The sequence below is a fragment of the Temnothorax americanus genome, unplaced genomic scaffold (genome assembly GCF_048541705.1).
Source record: "Temnothorax americanus isolate GAGA-0224 unplaced genomic scaffold, ASM4854170v1 Scaffold34, whole genome shotgun sequence".
NCBI classification, from domain to species: domain Eukaryota; kingdom Metazoa; phylum Arthropoda; class Insecta; order Hymenoptera; family Formicidae; genus Temnothorax; species Temnothorax americanus.
This window is the reverse complement of record NW_027509485.1, coordinates 1,777,756-1,799,222: the sequence shown is the minus strand read 5'-3', so window position 1 is coordinate 1,799,222 and position 21,467 is coordinate 1,777,756. Positions and strand designations below refer to the sequence as shown.

Below are 21,467 nucleotides of genomic sequence, written 5' to 3'. Positions count from 1 at the left end.
GGCATTCCCCTGCGCAACGGGTTATTTAATCGAAAACACGTAAAACAGAAACTGAAAAAGTATCCCATGTATGTACATTAATAATAAACTTGCAATCTAAATCTCTTTTTGTAACCTTGATTTCTATTTGTTAATTTTTATAATGAGATACCTAACTTGTGTAATAAAATATCTGAATGAAAGAAATTAGCGACGTGCCACAAATTCAATAACTTGACTTCATTATTCGAAATTCTAAGTATGACCAACCTATACTTCCACTGCATTGTTTCAACTGGAATGCACGGGGAAGGATGTCGAGGAAGTAGAAGTCAGCAGGCGGACCGAGACAGCCAAGGAGGATCGTAGGTGTGAGGCACTGTTCGACGCCAGTATCTGAGACAGTTTCGGCCGGCAAGATTTAACAAATAGGTAAAGTTTCGCTCGCGAGGATGCCGGAGTTTGCGGATTCTCCGGCGTAACCTCGACATCCTCTCTCCTCTTTGTTCTCAAGTTTATGATGTATTAGCTGTTCCCCGTTGTATCCCTATCCTCTCTCTTTCTCGTTCTTTCCCTATCCATCTTCCAACGTTCCTTTCCTACACACCGTCAACTACGTCTACTCTCTAGAGTTAGCCAATTTATGCAGCTCCGGGATTTAAGTTACAAAGTGTTATTTAACTAACGATATTAGGAGAAATAATAGAAGGTCTTCATAGCTAAATCTCTTTTTGAAATAATAAAACCGTATCATTAAAGGAGAACGAACAAATTTAACGATTTGATTTTAGAGAATTTGAAAAGACTTCACACAAGGCAATCACACAAGGACAATATTTTCGTCATCGAGCGGTCCGTATGTCGGGGAGCGATGAAAATTTTTGGCTGTCTTGTGCCGTGACACGCAGACGCCACGGGATTGCCGTCCCCGGGATTAATAAACTTCGTCGCGTTTCGGCTTAGCCCGTGGCGTAACTCCGCGCGGAGAAAATCAATACCCGATACACATCCCAAAGGTCCGCTTATACTTGTCGCGCTATCTCGCTTTTATCTCGATCGTATCTCGCATATTGGCGTACGCCTAGCGTCTCTACGCGTATACATCACGCCACCGTCCACATGGACACGCGAACACGACGAGACACGCGTAACGCGCCCCGACGAACACACATATCGGCGCCGCCGCCCACACATCGTTTCCCACACCCTCCTCACGGACTCTTCGGGGGTGACAGATGGCTTTGTAGACAAAGAACTTAGCCGACTGGTTTTCGTGGACGTTGCGTAACCCGATAAAAGCAAACCCAAGTCGATCGTTTCGACATGGCAAAGTCGCCGCGCTCTCTCTTCCCCGGACTCTCTTCTCTACAACCGTGCCGTGTAGGGGGGGAGGGGGCAGGCAGTACGATGGGGTTGAAAATCAAATTTGAGTGTCTCGATGGAAATCTTTGTCCGGCCAAGATTACTCCTAGCTTCACGACTCAATCGCTCTCCTCGTTCCGTCCGTCACCCCTTTAATCATCAATCAGATATTCCCCTTGCGATGGGCTGGCGAACCATCGCGACTGAAGCGCACTTTAGTGCCGTTCTACGGTGATTAGACGATTAGGAGCGTCCTTTGCTGGAAGGCATATTACGTTCGTCGAGAGAGCGTAGAATTAGCCGCGCGGCATTGTGCGCGAAATGCTATTGACGCTCTTTGCGCGCCCGGGTTAAACTCTTTTCTCCATCGTATGGCACTGCGCACACACGACGACGCTATGGCTACGCGTAATAGACTTAAAAATAGTTTCTAATGTGCCGCCGAGGGAAGTACGCACGCCGATACGAGCCGCACAGTTATGACGCGTTGTTGGAAACAGATTTATAATTAGTTTCCTGTTGTTGTGACACCGCGTAAAGCGTACGTATACGCGCTCGTTAGGTATAGAGCTAGCTTTGACGATTTAGCCTCCGATACGCTTGTTCGAGCATTGACACGATATTTCTGGATATGGATTATATATATTATACGCGTTATTCATTGTACAGATTGCTGCATCATTTGTGTCCCGCATGTTGTACGAATTACTATACGAAACACTTACTCGCTAAATTCGTAGGATAACACGGTCATTCGCTATATTACACAGTTATTTGCTATTCTGAGTTTGTAAATTTTATTAATTTCTGCCAATATGCTTTGCATATGCTAATTTTTATTTTACTGTATTCCACTATGTTTCTTTAAACAAATAATAGATTTATCAGCACTAAAAATTATTGAAATTGTAATCGATACTTGTAAACTTAGTTCGTGTTAAAAGTGTGTTTTAATTATTTTCAGGTAGTGCAGAGATGGCAAATATTTAGTATGTAGCCTTAATTTAAACAACCTAGTTTTATTCCAAAATTGTTAGCTTAATCATAATACGAATAATACTGCTTATATAACATTGTAGTCTTTTGTGATAAATATACTTTTTTCTTTTTCCGAAAATAATGACACTAAAGTTATCGAGCTTTTATCGATTTTATGCCACGAGAACTGACAAAGACTGGTTTCAATCAAGCGACGTCTCATCTCATACGATGAGATTGGTTTTTCGGTTCTCGTCTTACGTTCTGCGCGTGATTAAGACGCGAGCATGCGTGCGTGGTATACGCACACGCGCGTGCATCCGAAAAAGGGGCGTCGAATCGATGGGTGGCACAATAGGCACGTGGCAGAATCTAATCATCGCAGAAACCTCAGGGTGAGTCTATGTTTTTTTTTTTAAGTTTCCTATTCACCGTGTTAACTCTCTGGAAATTTATTAATTCGGATCAGCGTCAAATCGGTTCATTGTGTCGCGATTGTCCTTCTTTCGTATGCTTCAAGCGTCCAATAAAAAGGAGATAAGTAGTAATCACGCTTTAAGTAAACACATTTCGCTTCAGGGAACAGAAGATATGGAATTATAGGTTTTACCTGGCGTTTTCTTTCCTTTCTTAAATTAACCTGGTTTCAGTAAACTCCGCGATACGGAATGCTAATTAGTAAGATAAAAGCAATGTTACCCTCGTCGAGATGAAAATCCTGAGATAGAAATGACTCGGAGTGGAAATAAATCTGCCAATACGCCTCCGAAGTTTCCACGAATATAACTCTCTTACAATTAAACACGCATTACCCGGATGTCGCATACCAAATGCATCTCTGTTGCGCGTTGTGTCGCTCTCATCGAGAAAGTCGTATATCTAAAGTTAACATTTGATAACTAGCTTCACATTCGATTAAGCCTCTATCGTGCACGAGAGACTCGGTTCTATCTGAATGCGAACTACGAACATGTGGCCTCCGCCTCAGCAGGAGACGCCCCCTTCATGTGATCGTCAAAGCGGTAATGGAATATTTCGATCGTGGTAGAAAGGGGGAGAGATAAATAGCAAGCGCGAGAATCTTCAGAAGAATTATGCATATAGATTTACATCATATATCAAATTTCGCCATGATAGTTTGTCATTTTTTTTTAGGACAGTCGCTAAATTTTAAATTTACAAAGCGGCAAGGCGTAAAGAGGACTTCGCAGTAACGTCCGTGCCTCGGCGGTTTGCACAAGCGATTTAGAACAAAGTTATACAGGATTTCTGCGGTTATCAGTGTTAAGTATCCTGGCACGGGACCTGGATTTCCTTGTAGGAAGGACGGAGCAACAAGTGGCTTCTTAGCTCGGACAATCTTAGCTCAATGCTCAACAAGTGTTTCCAAGTGAGCACACATCTTGAAAATGTCCCTTGAGCATAAATCCGTATCACGAAACGATTTTTCTCTTAATCGCCAGTCACTCTCCCGTGCATTAAAAGTGTCATAAATGTCGCATACATATTTTACGGTTTCTAAATCTCGGTTCGATTTTATGAAAATGGTGTTGAAATATAAGACGTATTATTTATGAAAAATGTTACGTGTTAATATGAAAGATTCTTTTGCGAAAAGTATTACCAGTTTTTCAATGTGACACACACACACACACACACACACACACACACACACACACACACACACACACACACACACACACACACACACACACACACACAGCCTTCTAATAATATAATTAATTTAAATTCAATTTTGAACCGTGTAATAATGAATTACATAAAATATTTACGGGTTAAATAATATTACAGATTAAATGTTGTTGTATTTTCGATATGATTGACTCCATCAATTTTAATCTGATCGCATTACATAAAGAGGACGACTTTTTCAAACTCGCGAAACACGCGCAGTGTGTCGCAATAAATCGGCTTATAAAGATAGGATTGCATCCAAGCGACAGAAAAAGCATATTTCTTTATGAGATTCGATTTATTGTTGTCCAAGTTATTGGACGTCGAGATGTAACGAAATAATATCGCGATATTAAGAACGAACAAAAAGCCGCGGCTAATCCCGAGACGAAGGAGAACACGGAAGAGAAAGAGGATAGCCGGTCTCGCGTGCCGTGTCTAAATAATAAAATAAAACCGACCCTCTAGCAGTCTAGCTCCTTGGCCCGCGCTCAATATCCCAGCAACAAGTTGATATCTTGTTCGCTCGACGTTTACGGCAGGGGGCCGGGGGGGGGGGAGGGGGCTTGACCGAGGGTATGGAACGTCGTCGTAAGAAAACGCTTGTCCTTTCTTCCAAGTTTCGCCGACGGGACGATTCTTTACATCAACAGGTTTCTCCGTAGCCCGCGGCCCGGAAAATCTTCGAGGGACGGATCTCTTTGGTCGCGAATAGAGACCGAGAAAACTCACGGCTCAAGAACGGTGGGGGGGAAAAGCGGACTTCCTTAGGGTCTGGGCTAGAAAGGGATGGGCATTTCTTGAGGGTAAACGGAGCGAAGACGTTGAAATCGCGGCGTCTTGTAACCTGTTGAAGCGACATCCCTCGGAAGATAAAGCGTCTTTTTACGAGAGGAAAAAAGAGTGTCGGACAAAGGTGCCGAAATGAAAGAAACGCTTAAATTGTAAAACTATCTGTTTAAATTTATTAACTACAAATAACGATCAAAGTATTAATTAAATTAACTAATCATATATTGTGCTAAATCTGATTGATCTCTTGAGAAATAATTTCCAGAACGACGAAAAAAATTATTATTATAAGAGGTAAATTAAAGGTGTTTAGACGTTCGGGACAAAAATTGCGCATGGATGGATAGCTGAATAGAAAAAGACAGTGTCGAGGCCCCTAGACGGTAAGATGGCCAAAAGCGAAGAGAGAAAGAGACACCGTAGAGAACGAAGGAAAGAAGACTGAAGAACGAGAGCTCTTTGAAGAAGTGACACCTTTGTTTTCCCAAAGGGCGCTTGAACGTAACGTGAAGGGTTAGTAGTCTCCACGAAAATTGACGAGGAAATTACGCGGAAGCAGACACACAAAATCCTCCTTGCACACTTACACTAATCGCATGTACGCACGTAGAAACTCGTTAACACGTTTAATTATCGTATCAAATTGACACAAGATTGGTCAAATGTTTGAATTTATCAATAGATTGTTTATAACATTGCTAATTCATAAAATCAATAAACATTTATTTGACAATTGTCTCACAATAAACATTGCATGCGTTATATTATATATTTATTCGTATAAGTTTCTGCGGTCATATTTTATAGAAGTTGCCCGACTTTTACGTTGCTATTCAATTTATCCGGAAGGACCGATCCTCCTCGAAGGATCGTCTCGCATTCTCCGAAAAATAGATCGCTCAATCGGATTCCGACCAGGCCCTAAGAGGTGATCAACCTCAGCCTGACTTTTTAGCAATGTATGCGCTTTTTGTGGGCGTGCGGGGTCTCTTTATAAGACGTCGGAGGCATTGTGTCACCGTCAATGCGCCCCGCTGGGATAAATATTTAACAACGCACGGCTGCACCGCTACGTCAACATCCCGGAGGTTACTTAACGTTCTTCCGGTGGCCACCAGGAACTCATTCAGGATGCACTCGATCACTCGACTCGATCTCTCTTCCTTCTTTGCCTCTTCTTGCCCGCGACAACGATGAGCAATGAAGCTGGAGGATCTTGCATAGATTCGAAATATGCAGAAAACGCGCGCGCGGTCGCGGCGCGCTCGAGCGCACATTGACAAAAAGGTACGCCACAGTAAAAGGCAGAGACCTGCATGCGAGGGGGTGGATACGAGGGGAGGGGAGGGCTGGTGTAACCTACCTAGAAAAATGAAAGGGAGATCGCCGATTTTGTTTGTCCACAAAACGCCGCGAACAGAGGCGGTTTGGCATATTATGCGCCCGTCGTAAATAGACGGCGGTTAGCCACAAGCAGATGATGAGCCTTTTTTGGGGATTCTTCGGGATTAGCGACAGGCGGGTGGTAGCGCGCGAGCCGCACGTTTGGGGGAGGTACGAAACAGAGAAACCAAATGACGAGAGAGTCGTGCCGGAGTAATTTGAGATGCTCTTCTTCTTCTTCAGCTGCCATTGGGCAGCAGATGCCGAGATTGGTATAACGACGGAGACAATGCTACGGGGATAATGGACTTCTTAATTCGAGAACATCTAGTTGAATGGATCTATTTCTACCGAGGACTGCGCCTTCCGTATCAAAACATGTCTGTGTCGGTTTACATTCTGTCTTGTTCTCTACAGACAATGCATAATACACGTAATCATGATACCTTTATACGGATATTAAAAACGCAAGAAAGTAGGTATGCTAAGAGAATATCACATGTGTAAGAAAAATGCTCTGAAAATGTAGCTCTGATGCTCGATATAAATGACACAAATTAAAACATAGGAGTACCAAATAATAATAGCAAAGATAATTAAAATACTCGCGACGATTCGCTTGTGGAAACATTAAAATATTATATATAGAACGTATATCCAATGCGTTCTGACGTTAAAGCTGGAAGTGAAACGGACAAGCAGTAATAAATGGAATATTACCCGAGACGTCTTTTCTTCCAGCATTTTCGCTCATTTTCTCATCTTCATTCCGCAAGGCGGAAATTAAAAGTTTTCTTCCCGTAAACGCGCGAATCGAGTTCTCATCTCCGAGACCATCCCTGGTACCGGAGACAAGCATATAGGCGCGCTGGCTCGTGAGGACGTGCATATGCGACTCATTGTCAGCTGACACCTGTAGACCTACCTACGCGGGACACGTACGCGGCCACTTACTTATGAGAAAGTGGGGTGAAAAGCTCTCGCGCGTTCTTTTCATCCCAGCTTCCCGGCGGCTGCTTTATGTCTACGATGTATCCCAGCTTGCTATATTCATTATATGGAAACGGCGCGCCTCCTCTTTACTTAGCTTTTCTTAAATCTCTAAGCTTCCGTCGTTGATTGTCACTTGACGATAGAGATGAGAGATGAGAGCTCGGCATCCGAGGCATTAAGTCGCTTGCACTTCACGCACATTTGCAAATAACATTCTACGGATAAGGTAACGCGGGAAACATCGCGATTTTACGTCCACGAGATTCCCCAAGTCGCGAAAGGGTTTCACGGAGCTGAGGGAGTTTCTTTTAATTAAAAGACAGCTATTATTCTTGAAGGGAGGCGAAAGAGATGACGAGGCTGCTGCAGCTTATTTACCTCGGCGAACGTTTGACGACCGAGCTACTTGCGGCTTAGAATATTTCTCTAATGAGGACGCGCGCAAAAAGCTCGAGAGTATTCTCGTGCTCATGAAAGTTCGACGCCGCCGAGAAAGTCGGATCTTTGCGTTATTTCAGAAGTTCAGAACTTCTTACGTTTGTAGAATTTTACCTCGCTTAGTTAAACCGCCATTTTTACTTTTGTCAATTTCAACTTTAATTTTCCTTGCTATACCAATGCACATGCATTGTAAATGCTGCTCGATAGCAGTAGTAAATAAAATATAATATTCCAGCCAATTGCAAAATAAAAAGGTTCGTTTATAAAATAATGTCAACTGGAAAAGTGATAAAAAAAAAAATACGTAATCAGCTAAATAAATTATATAACTGAATACTTTTATTAATATTCGAGATGTAAGATCGATCGTAGCTCATGTCATGTGCTCATATATAACAAGCATAATAAATAAATATTTATTTATTAAATAATTTATTTATTAAATATTATTTAAAGCCTCTCTCTCTCTCTCTCTCTCTCTCTCGAAAACTATATTTAAACACGATGGCCTGCAATGCACCTTTTTTTCGTGATAAGTTTCCATTTTATCAAGTGACATAATTTTTAGAGCACGTTCAATTACTCATATTGTGAATTTATCAATGAACCGGCTCGTGCCATCTCTTAAGGGTGGACGCCGCAAGTAAAACCGCGCGTTATTACGGTGGGGTAGTTACCATCTGCCTTTCGTTACCTGTAAATTTGTGCACCTGGACGCATTGGCGCCACCGCGCGATTCGTTCATATTCTCTTGTTGGTGTACACGTTTATCGATTCCGACGAAATTGGCGGTTACGACAATAATTTGTCAAAAATCGTGCTTGATTAATATCTCATGGAGCACGAAATGGAGAAAGGAGTGTTATTTTACTTTTACAAAATTGATAACTGATGTAATATGTAATATGTTGAGACACTTAAGATCAAATCTTTTAATTAAAATTATATGTATTATAAAGATCGAACAACGCATTTAATTGTATACGGAATTGATGATACATTATGCTTCGTAAAATTTCGCTGATTAAATTAATTTCATGACAAATCTGTACATAAGATGTCCAGTGAAAGAAAAGCGGCTAATTTCGCTTCCGTATTGTCGTGTGCTGCATAACTCGGCGAATTCACAATAAAAACCTTTCAACGACGGGCGAATGATTGTTTGAACTGAAGCATCTCATAGTATCGGGGAGTGCATTCGATTTATGCACTCGATTAAACGCAAAAATCCATTGCTTAATTATCCGTAATATCCGTGGCAATCCGTGGAATATCATGGACCGCCGCGGCGCCGGGCCGAACCAGTTTGAAGAGCGACGAGTAGTGAAAAAAAAAAAAAGAACCACCTACGCACGTATACGCGTGCAGTCGATCGGCCGCGCTGGTTGGTCTGGGGGTAAAAACAAAAATCGAGGCCGAGCCCGCAGATACGCGGTTTTTGCGAAATTACGGGTCCCGCCTCGAACCTTCGCACACTCCCGTAAATCAATCGGCGCTTCGACATTCGTATATATTCTCCGTTAATTATTTTTATTCACGGCCCAGCGTATATAGGAACGCCCAGTTCGCCGGCCTGGGAGTTCGTATTTTGTACGCATACGCACGAGTCTCTAGTCCACCCCGATCACCACACTCGCTCACATATACACACGCACACACACCATACACGTAAACAGACGCGCACGCACACCAGGCACGTATGCTCGCACACGCAAGCGCCCGGCGTAAGTGCGCCCGATGCGCCAGGATGCGTGCGTGCGTGCGTGCATGCGTGTGTGCGTGCGTGCACGTGTCGCCATGGCACGGCGCGCATATGTGTACGTGTTGGCCGCTCGTGCGCAGCATGCGTCCGCGTGTACTGATGGGCGCACGCGTGTGCGTTACGTATTTTCGAATAGCGAAGAGCCAGGCTGGTTCGTCAAATTTGCACATTTATTCGTTTACCGTCATACAATCGAGCTTAAAACTCGCGCGAACGCATGTGTGAGTGCGCGGTCGCCCCGTCAATGCATGGGCGCACACACGCCGCGGGCTCATCCCTTATTCATAACTCTTCGAAGGGCTTGATGGAGCTCCAAAGCTCACGACACAGCCCAACAATTTTTTTTACACTTTGGCCTCCTGTTTTGCGCCGGACCTCCCCTCCCCCCTCCCGGCGGTTCTCTCTTTCTTCACAAAATACTTCATTTGACGTACTACGTTTCTATAACAGATCTTGATAATATCGCGCATTCAATGACGTACCGTCGCGACGGTGGATTAATCCACGTTAACCAGCCAGCGCCCTTTTTCGACAAACTTCTTAGCCACGCGACATTTCGGCATTTTTTTCGAAGTGTGTGAGACGACATCCGCCACTCGAGCAAACACATTTATCCGAGCGTAATAATTCTGCGGAATTTGGGAACGCGCGGGGCAGCTGCTAATTAACAGTTCAATCGCACACTCGGTCGCTCCGATAGTTTAATTGATTCCGAAATAGTTGCCTCCCGGCGGAAGAGCCGTGGGGGATGCCCGAGAATGAACCGCCGCGCGCTACCCTTGTCAGACACCCTGTGGTCAGGAGCCGAGGAGATCCGGCAAGAAATAAATTACCGAACGCTATACATGGGTACCAAGAATGTCCACCCTTCCACCTTCTTCCTACTCGGCGCTCAACTCCCCCGCCGTACAGCAGTTCGCCGAAACAATCCTGAAGCAAATCGAACGCTCCGCGTCTCTTCGTTTCCCTCACTTCCGTTTGAATGGGGAGGCGAATGCAAAGACGAACTTCTCTTTTCGCAAGGGAGAAGGATATAGCTTATTTCGCCGATAAAAAGCGAGTCGAAAAAAGCGCGACGTAGATGGAATCGTATATATCAAAGTATTGTGGCGACGAGGAGTATTGAAAATTGCATTAAATGCACTTTTGTCATATCCTCCGTTTCTTAAATCAAGGGAAATATGTCGCGACAAATAGTTCATGTTCAAATAAACCTTTTCATAAAAAGCTGCCTTTTTCCCCTCTCTCCGTGTTATTGCTTCGCTTTGTGCTGCGTTATTGCGTTTTTAATTTCGTTTCATGGTATGCGCCATATCGAAACGCGTTACACGATTTTTTTCACGGCGTAAGCGTCAGTAGCAGGTGCGGGGGGAAACAGAGAAGCGCAATACACGTGCGCACTCACCGTAGTTTTGGAATCGCAAACTTTCAACATGCATGTAAGTAGTCCGGCGTACAGTGCCTTCATTTCTCCGCCTTTACGTTGATACTCCCGAGAAGGGTGAAACAATCGTGAAATTTTGTTCTGTGTGCTCTCTCAGAGTATACCCGGCCGGGTGCGCGCGAGTCTAGAAGTGTATCGCAGTTATTGTGTAACTACACGATACTTCGGCGGTCTCTCGGACGTAAGCGAGCAATTCAAGGCTTCGTGCCAAACAGCTCTCTAATTTCCCAAAGGCTCGTATCTTGCGTATCGCGATATCAGCACTTAACTATTCGCGAAAAACTAATAAAACATCGGTACTTAAATTGTATAACTCGCATTCTCTATTTTACTTCTCGTTCAACTCGTTAAATATATAAATGTACTATTATTATAAGTTTCTCATATAATTCTTCCTGAGCATTTATATTTATATTTCGCGTCGCGGGCATTCAAAGAAATGGAATTTTGTCGAACTAGGATTTTAACCACTACACAGCAATTTATTTATTTAAAACTGACTTAACCCTAAATCGTGGTATAAAAGTCTCCTCGATCAAAACCGCGCGGGCAGAGTGAATAAGACGCCGCCACTTCGGCCATTAACAGGAGTCTGCGAACGACAGAGAGGGACGTATCAAGGATAAAGGTATATAAATGCATAAGCGCGCACGCACACATCTTTCGCACGAGGAGGATAGCACCGCGTGTTCGCGACAGCTAGGCACTACACGGCCGCGCATCGACGGCTGGATGCCCGCGGAACGGCTCGTAGAGCTCGCGCAGCTTTTAAGCTTGACGTGGCCATTGGAAAGAACCGTGGAATCGAAGGAAGAGAGAGAGGCTGACTGCAATAATTATTGGACGTGGGAGGAGGCGGCGGGGGCGAGGGGGGGCGAGAGGACGGGCAGACGAGGAGAGGACAGGACGAAGGGACAGAGAGGACGGCTGAGAGCGACGGAGAGAAGGGCGAGCACGCGCGCGGGCGAGCGCGAGCGCGAGAGGGTGCGAGGGACGATGAAAAGTTTGACCGGACGCAGCGAGCACAATGCATCGTGGTCCACCCTCCACCCCCGGGGACCGACCCACCCCATAATCCACCCGCATTGTACGACCAATCAATATTGTTTTATATCGTGAGTCGTGAGACGAACCGGCTCCGCTGGTTCGACTCGTTCGGCGCTACGCTACTCTCCTCGATGGTGGACTGCACAGTCCGCCGAGCCCTCCGACTTCCGGGAATTCTTTCGCATCCATCCATCGTGGAGAGGCCGATGGCCTTCCTTTCACGATTCTCAGACACTCGTCGGGAGAACGTTTCGACGATTCCGTTATTCGCGACTTAATCCCGTTCGTCAAATCATTTACGTTTCGCAAACAATGCACAGCCTCCCTTCCAATTGTCTTTCAATTATTCATTTTCTAGGAAATAAGTTCTTAATCAAGCTTTCGTTGTAAGAAAGAATCGACGCGATGTGTAGCACGATTACGCGGTAATGTCTAAGCGAATGTATTTATAGAGTTATAGCAATGCATTTCAGATGTGTAATGTAAATACTGCTGCTGTTTCGCAAAAGTAAATATAAAATTCCACGTGTTACGATTAATATCCTGTATCCAAAGAGCGCAAAACATGCGTTTATTCAGTACACGCGATAAATGCAGGTTCATTGATTAAACATGAGAATGATGCACGTATAATTAATTAATGAATGGCTTCCGTGTGTGGTGTATGAAAAACGGTGATTCCTCATTTTTTGGTATTGCGCGATACACTGTCATTATACGTGATTTTCATTCATTTAATTCGACCGAGCCGATACGCGTACGCGCTTAATTAGTTGTTGCGTATGTGCCGAAATTACTCGTACTTTATGCTCCATTTCAACAATGCGTAACAGGGGAAAATTTGAGGTTGATTATTCGATATATTTATACCTGGTGAATTTCAAGAAGAGCTGATATATACAAGCTGATTATTATTAACTCTATAAAATCGCTGATATGAAGAAACTTGGATTAAGACAAAAAAATATGAGGATTAAATAAATGATGAATTTCTATTAAAAACTTCGATGCTTTATACGACTTTTTTTTACAATTGATTGAAAACCACTTGAAAAGTTTATAACCGAACATACATAAAAAATGGTATATAAGTATTATCTAAAATCTAAACAGCGACAGGTCAAGATTATTTTATAAGATATATCGCTAATTATAGAACTAATTATACGGTAATAGTACAAGATCGATGGTTAAAAGTATTTTAAGTACATCCGCTTATCAAGATTGCGTCAATAACGATCGTCAGATTGTCAATCTCTCTATCTCCCCTTCCCCTTTTTCTTTCTTGATAGACATTTTCTTTATTGATCTATATCGAGACTGTTAAGATATTTATCAACGGTTGCCCACATTTTCGGTATATTTGGGATTCGCCGAAGATAATTCGAAACCGGAAAACGTGAGACGCGATGACATTTAAACCGATCTTTCTCCGCTGACGCATCAGCGGGACGCGGATATTTTTCTTGCGGGACGACATCAGGAGAACACGCGCGCAAAGAACGGCGCATAATGTGCATCCGCCTGGCTCGCTCAACGAGGATACGTTTCGCTCGCGCGATGACGCTGATATATTCAGGATTATTCTCCCTCTTTAATTATCCTGCCTTCCCTCCTTCCTCCTTCACCGCCTCCGCATCAATGCCGCCGTCGTCGTCGTCTCGCCATCTTCTCTCTTTCGCTTGCGGAAAGGAAGACAGAGAAAAGTCCGGCGCGTGACGCGATAACGAATTATCTTCGAGAACACGCTTCTTGGAACAGGAACCGGAAATATCGTCGGACGATAATATAGCAATATCTCGCAAGTCGGCGATTCCCTACGGCATTCTTCCGAGAATTTTTTTTTCATACACCTACTTCAAAAGCGATAAGAGAATTTGTCTATTATTTTAGGAAGATGACACGGACTCACGAGAAGGAGATTTCAACTTCGAAGAATAGTTCTTAAAGCGCGCATTCCAAATTAAATCGAATCTCTTTTAAGCGTGCATTTATATGAATTTAAGTTCATCAGAAAATAGTCTGCGAAATATTTCGCTACGTGCTGCAGATGTAACTACGTGGCAACAAGGCGTTTAAAGATAGCGAATCAAGGACCGATCGGAGTCATCCTCACATGTCTAGTGACGACTCATAAGCCCGCGCTACCACAGACAAGCGTATCGCATAATCATCCGTGTGCTCGTATGCGAGTGCATGCGGCCGCATAAACGTAATATGCTCGCACGCCCTCCTTCGCATAGAATTCACTATCGCCTTCCGCTCATCACGCGCTCAAATACCTACGCGAAACGAGCGTTGCCGGCCGTGAACATAATCTTCGAGCTGCCATTAGTTCCATCAAAAGTATTTTATTAGAGCGCTCGCCGCCATATTCCGATCGCGTGCGGATTCGCGACACGATTCCGATGTATAAATTCTTTATTTATTTTTTTTTCCTGAATCTTGATCGACCGAGATCGGCAGAATGCGACAGCGCGATAAGCAAGAACGATATAACGCTTACGAAGAGCTTTACTTTTGTCGCGTATTGTATAAAGCATTAAATGTAAATTGCGAGGACGCTATTCTAGTCACAATTATTTTCCATGCGGAATATGTGTCGTTCGATAATTACGCGGCTGAATTACAAGCAGGCCTGATATTCCGCGTCACGCACAAGATGGCGAATCTTGCTGTCATTAATCGTAATTGTACGACTATAGTTTTATTTAATCAGGTACGCGGGCAATGGCGGGATATTTGCGTAAGCGAATATAGAGACACGCTTCGCCTCGAAAGAAGTATTGCGCTCCGTTCTCTTGCAGGTTGTGTTTATCGGACGAATCGCGTGCGGAGAACCCGCGCTACCGATAATTACCACCCGATTCCTTTGTATCCTTCCTACGCCTACGCCGCGATTGGCCGAGGTGGATAATCGACCGGGGCCCAACCGCGTTGCGGGGACCCAGTCACCGAAGATCCGGCCCCATTCGTCGCGACGCGACACAAAACGACGGTGGAAACCGTTCGTTCCGGAAGAACAAGTCGATGTACCATTGTCATTCTCCATACTCGACGGCTATTTAATGTACGCACGCCTCTGTCCCCCGTCTCTCTCTTCCCGCGCGACAACGAAGCGATGATCACATTGATTAGGAACCTTCGTACACTTGGTGTATATACTTATATGTGTCCACTTATGTGGGATATGACGTAAACGCCTCATCTATCCATTCACGGCAACATTTCTGCGTATTGTGGGCAACATCGAGAAGCAGCGAAAAACTGCTTTTCATTCGTTTGCAACGCACACGGTGCTTGTGTCTCTGAATCATTACGCGGGAGATTAAATTCATATCCCCTCCCAATAATCATTCGCGATCGATTTTGATAAAATGTATTGCCGATTCTCAGTACCAAACATATACTTAGAGTCGCTTTGACGAGAGGCTGTGATGTTCGCTGATGCGTGAAATCAGGGGTGATTAGACGGAACGCGCACAATTAGCGCTACAGCTGATTGATACAGCATATCACACGACGCGGATAAGCAAGCGGTAGGGTGACGTTTTTTGTCGCAGGTCTTATTGATTGCCAATTTAGAAATTTGCATGTTGCAACTGGTTTGCCGGATTAATTTGTAAACTGATTCATTTTAATGGTCAACAGTTTATGCGATGGATTATTCAACAATTATATAATCACGGTTAATTTGTTGAATTAGATAATCTAATTAGAATAAATTTCGGATTATCATTATCGCGAAATTACGAATAACTTAGACAGAGATCGACCGCGATTATTAAATTTTCAATGATAGATTACGCATATTCGGCAAACAGATCTTTAATGAGAGTTTGAGAAATGTTGCACTCATCGGGGGTTAATCGGCGGTGAACCGGCTCATCTTAGACAGATGTCGAAACTAACCGCGAAGTTCAAAAGGCCATTATCCCTTCATTACGACGAACTTTACGACGACTAATCTGAAATTTCTCTAAATCGATATAGAACGCGGCGGCCGCTCCGCCGCATTTGGTCTAATTAAACGGGCATGACGCACACATTTCGCAATAATTTCGTAATAATCACTAAGTATCTCCATATGAAATGAGTAACAAGTGCCATTGCCGATTGGATTATTTCGACACAGGTTCATGCACAACGATTAAAATCTTTCCACATATATATAATTCATAATTGAAATCGATCGTTTTTCAATACCATTCCAGATCTCTCTTTAGCGTTAAAAGCGCGATGCAACATCGCGAAATCGTGCGTGTCCAAGTTACAAAGGGCGCCGTTTGTCGCGGATACCAGTGATGTCAGCGGCCCCGAATTCATTGAACGTAAAACAAAAAGATATCTTCCACCCGTAGACACCAATAAGAGCGCGAGCCTGTTCCCCACGGTTTCATATCCGGGTAACTTCTCGCAGCCATCGGCGCGCGAAATGTCCCTGGGTCTTTGATGTCGAACATTACCAGAACACGGAGGATCCCGCCGCGGATGAGAGAAAGAGAGAGATGAATTCAACGCCCTACCACCCTGGTGACCACTCGTAAATTATCACGCTTTCTGTCTCTCACCCCCGGTCTCGTGCTTTCGACTCGCGCGCGCAAAAAGAGATAACACTCCCTGGCGTCGTTCTCGCACTTCAGCGAGTTGATCGTGGCAAGAAACGTGCCGCTGTAAGGGTGGCCACGTCCCTCCCGCGACGCGGCGAGACCGGGAAACAATTAAGAGAAGACGAGCCGCAGTGTCGCCTTGTATGATAATGCGTTGTAACCTCCGGCACACAGAAGGAACGATACGAAAAGGAAGGGAGAGGTGGAGTGCGTGAAACGCGGTTATGCAGGTAAGCGACAAGGGGGAGGACAAGGGGGAAGGGGGAGGATGCAGCTAGAAAAGAATACGAAGTGGATTGTCGAGGGGAGGGGGTTGGAGGTCGTGGTTCTTACTTTGCATTCTTTTGTGTATCCTCCTGAGCCTTCCATCCGCCCTGCCGCTCTACCCAGTCGTCCTCCTCCCTCTTGAAGCTTGAACTAACGCCCGAGGTTTTAATGCACTTGTCTACTCCACATACCGTTCATAAAGACACATATGTCGTCTGTTGAACGAGTAGGCAGGCGAGCCGTGGTCTTGGAAAGTGGAGTGAGATATAGGCGCGTGCACGGAACTGGAAGAGGAGGGCGGGCAAAGGAAGAGAAGAAACGAGTGAAGGAGAGAGAATGTGGTGAGCGTATAACGATATAAAATGCATTTTAAATTCTAAGCATCGACCGCATTATGGAAGGATCTCGACTTTTCGCATGCATAATTCCCGAGAGAAAGATGAGAACCCCGCGTAAGTTGAAAGAGGAAAAGCTACGAGAGCAGTGGTTCGTGATTGTTGTATGGACACGGAGTACCTACTATGTGGTTATTACAAACGTTATCTAATATTCCGCGCTGTTATCATTGAATGCATTATATTATATATTCGTATCGTCTTTCTTGGATTATACTGATCATAAAAAAATAAAAAATGTTCACGTAATTTTCAGTTTTACATATGAGTTTTGCATATATTCCAAAAAAGTGTGTGTGCGTGTGTCTATGTGTGTAAAGAACATATATAAAATATATATTGCTATATAAAAAATTTTTTAAATTATTTCGCAAAAATAGACCGAATCTCAAAAACAAATTCAAAGTAAAAAATAATAAAATTATAGAGGAACAACCTTGCAACGAAATAAATCCGAATATAAAAAGCATTTCATGCAATTATAAAATAATATATAAGGAAAAAAAAGCAAACAGAATATAAATCTATAAGTTGCTAAAAGAAAAACGCATCAAATTTTTACCATATTCGCTATATAACGATTCTTCTTTAATACGAATATCGATAACTTTTTGCTCTTTTCTCGCAAATTAGTAACTCCAATATATAAAACAATCATATTTATACATATTTTATAAACTGTGCTTTTTTTAAATCGTTATATATACTTATACGCAAAATAATTCATGAAAAAATTAAAAAATAAATAAAACTATAATGTTAATAATGAACAATTTGTAATGTTCACGTTATCAATAAATTACGGTGTGATGTCCTACACGCACTCATCATTAATTAAGGATGAACTTCCGAAAATCATCCACGTTCTACTTACGTATTCTTCGATAAAAATGTTGTAAATAACTTCAAAATGACCATTTTTAAATAGATTTTTACCAATGAGAATGATATAAAATGTTCAAATAAAGTCATACATAGTGATTTAATATTTTCTTGTTATTTTTTTTGACATATTTTACATAGCTAAACGTATAAAGATTTCCAAATAAATATTATGTGTTAATTAATAATATTACAAAATATTTTTACTATATTTCTCTTTATATTGACAATTAAAGGGCCCCAAGCATTCACATAAATATACAAAGATCTCCCTCAACGTCTGATTAGTAAAAAAGAATCTGATTAATAAAGAACTACATATATGTGAAAATTAATATGTAAAAATATTCTTTTTCAATATGTTATTCTAGGTCCCAATATATACAAAGATCGAAGCATGTAAACATTAGTGATCTCTGTTTTATACATACTAAATATTACTAATTAGTCTTGAATTTAGAATAAAATTTTTTCAGATATTAGATATAGCCGATATAGCTAGCCTTAAACTTTTGTCGATAAAAATCCATTTTAAATTCATTCGAAACATTTTTACTGAAGAATAGGTAAATATAGAGTGATTTTCGAAAATTTATTTTTAGTTAATGTATAAATAAATTATAATCAAAACAATATATTTGTTCGATCCTGAACTACAGCAACTACAGCAAGACGGTATAAGAAACGTAATATTTATAATCAATTTTACGATGTCGCATCCAAAATTCGTGGCATCCACATACTTATTTTTGATTGCAAGCTGTATAGTCGCCAAAGTTATGAACAACATTAAACATCCTAGCCAATATTCAAGCCATTGTTAATCAATACCGATGAGTTACACGTTCCACGGAATTGAATTGATCGCGACCAAATTCCGAAACTCGCCCGATCGATTTCAATGTGTGATTAATTTCTACCTCTCAATTTAACATTAAACTTACCTCTTGCGTCCCGGTATCCGCGCACCAACCAGCCCTCTGCTACGGCGTCATTCGTCAATCTAGACAGAAGAAACGGAGCATCAGAAATCCATCAGATATACGCATTTCTTAACGAACGGTGGCCAGCTGTCTCTTTTTTCCTCTTTCCTCAACATCAATACGATAACAATTATATGCTACGAGCACGCGGATAATGTCTTCACGGTGGAAGCGGGCGGGCAATTTTGCGAGATCGTCTCCGACATAATGCCACGTGGGGGGTTGAAGGTATATATTCAAGTATGCCGATTCAAGGCACAGCAGCGCGCGCGAGAGGAACCGGGGCTTACCGGGGAGATCTTTTCAGAGACGGAAAGAAAGCAGGCGTGAGATTCGCGCTTCATTCACTTCGCGGGTCCATGACGGAGACGCAAAAAAGACCTCTCTTCTTCGAGATGTAATTAGCACATCTTCCCGCGACGTGCGGCGATAATGCGGCTTTTAATTAGTATGCGTTCATGTATCCCGACCGATTCCTCCCCGCAGCAACGGCGCTATCCGCTGCCATCCCGCTGTAGACGGCGAGATGATAACGACGACGGCGCGGGGACACACGTGGTCGATTTCACGCGCGCGTACCCGCGCGCGTGTGCACGCCGGGTCGCCGGGTCGCAGCAACGAACCGTGCGCGTTTATGTCGACGCATCACACGCCGCTGCACCGCAGAAGTGTCAATATACGGGTGCGTGTACGCGCGCGGCGAGCGAGCTCGCGTGCACCGATTTGCGTCACGGCGGATACCTCGGGCTGCAGAGGTAAGGCGTTCCTGCGGTACAAAGAGCCGCGACGATCGTCGACGTAAACGACATAACGTATATAATTCGTTGCCTCACCTGCCGCTCGTAAATCGATCGTGATTTCGTACGTCGCCGGACGAGCACTCGCACGAATATCGAGAAATCGATATGGTACTCTAATTCCACGAAGATGAGAAACAATTGTAAATTCACACGGATAAGCGGGGCAATTTCTTCTGCAATTTCTTCGGTAATAAAAATCCGATATAGACACGCGATTTGCCGCGCACTTAATTTAAATGCTGCAAATCTCAATCGACGTGGCTGTCATGACTCAGCGATGAATTGTCGAGTCTGCTTGATGGTGGTATTTCAAGGAACCGATCGAAAACGCTTGATTTCGCTAATAATTTTCTTATAGACTTCCGACAATGCTGCATGCATTGATTTCGACGGTATATAAAGACTGGTTTTAACTGCGTTGCCGACTTTTAAACTTTGTCGTCCGATAACGCATTGTGGCCATTGTCGATGTCACGTTATAGTCATATATAAGTCAGGGACATGTGCCAACAAAATAATAATTCTTCGTGCGACGCGTAAAAATAGATTATGCCATTTTTTCGCGATTTTAGTAATCGGACGTGCAAAAGTGATAACGCCAAGCGACGTTTTTACTCAATTATTCACGCAAATGATTGTAAGGGCGCGATTTAAATTCTATCGTATCGACACTCGACGAAGGTTACAAACTGAAATGCACCTGTTCCCACATGTCTAAGCAGCTCGCGTTTTTATTTTCAAACGCGATCGCGCGCATACATCAGACGCGAGCTTTAACGCGCGACACGTTAATCCGCAATTACCGTGCGAGCCTCCGCTCGTATCCTCGAGACAATTGTAGGGGGTGACGAAGGACACCAATTGCTGCTGAGCTAGCTTGGACAGAAAGCTGCACGATTTCCGGGATGTGCGCTAATGTCTGATATTAGATCGAGTGTGTCGCAAGATAACGCGCACGCAGTCACGCGTGATTATGCAGAATGGGGGAAACGTAATCTATGTCAAACTGATGCACTCGATGCATTGGTATTTCCGTTAAAAATTATTTCGCAAGAATAAAACGACGGATGTCATAACGCGACTCAGCCCAAGATTTTTAGACTTTTTTTTTCCTCACATCAAGTAACCGCCGCACATATAATGACCGAAAGAAATATAAAAACCCGCGATATGCGGAGTAAAAACTTTCATAATGTCATACGCGAAGACAGTTGGAAAAATTTGCAACGTATTTTCCATATAAATTTCAATTAAACACGCGATTGTCTGGCATGATATCTTTGGCATCTATAAACGCACGTTATAATCCCATTTAACTACACGAGACGTCGAAGAATTAAATATACAATGAAACGCATTACATTCATTACGCGCCCCTATCGAAGTACTATTTTAATTACAGCGGCACGCGCGGTGTACGCATCGAACTCTCAACGACGGTTTAAAACGTCCGACCGAAAAGTCGAGTTATATATATCCGATTTTGAAGCGCGCGCGATCTGTGTCAATGCCACGATTTGCCGTTGCGAGCCTTTCGGGAATTGAACGAATATTGAAATTGCGGGAAACGCAACAGAACTTTTGCATAATGAGCTGGCCGGCTCACGCCGACACGCGGACGGTGCGCGCACACCGACCCCGGCGCCGGCGCGTA

General features: G+C 43.3%; 1 protein-coding gene across 1 annotated transcript in view; it reads right to left on the bottom strand.

Annotated features, from left to right (window-relative positions):
- The window catches only part of LOC143901492 (uncharacterized), a gene marked incomplete at its 5' end in the record, with an annotated part of 79,767 nt that overhangs the window by 44,289 nt on the left and 14,011 nt on the right, over positions 1-21,467 (bottom strand). The window contains one exon of the mRNA XM_077413855.1: positions 18,975-19,033. Within this exon, the coding sequence (XP_077269981.1) occupies positions 18,975-19,033 (59 nt within the window). The remainder of the gene's footprint in view (positions 1-18,974; positions 19,034-21,467) is intronic.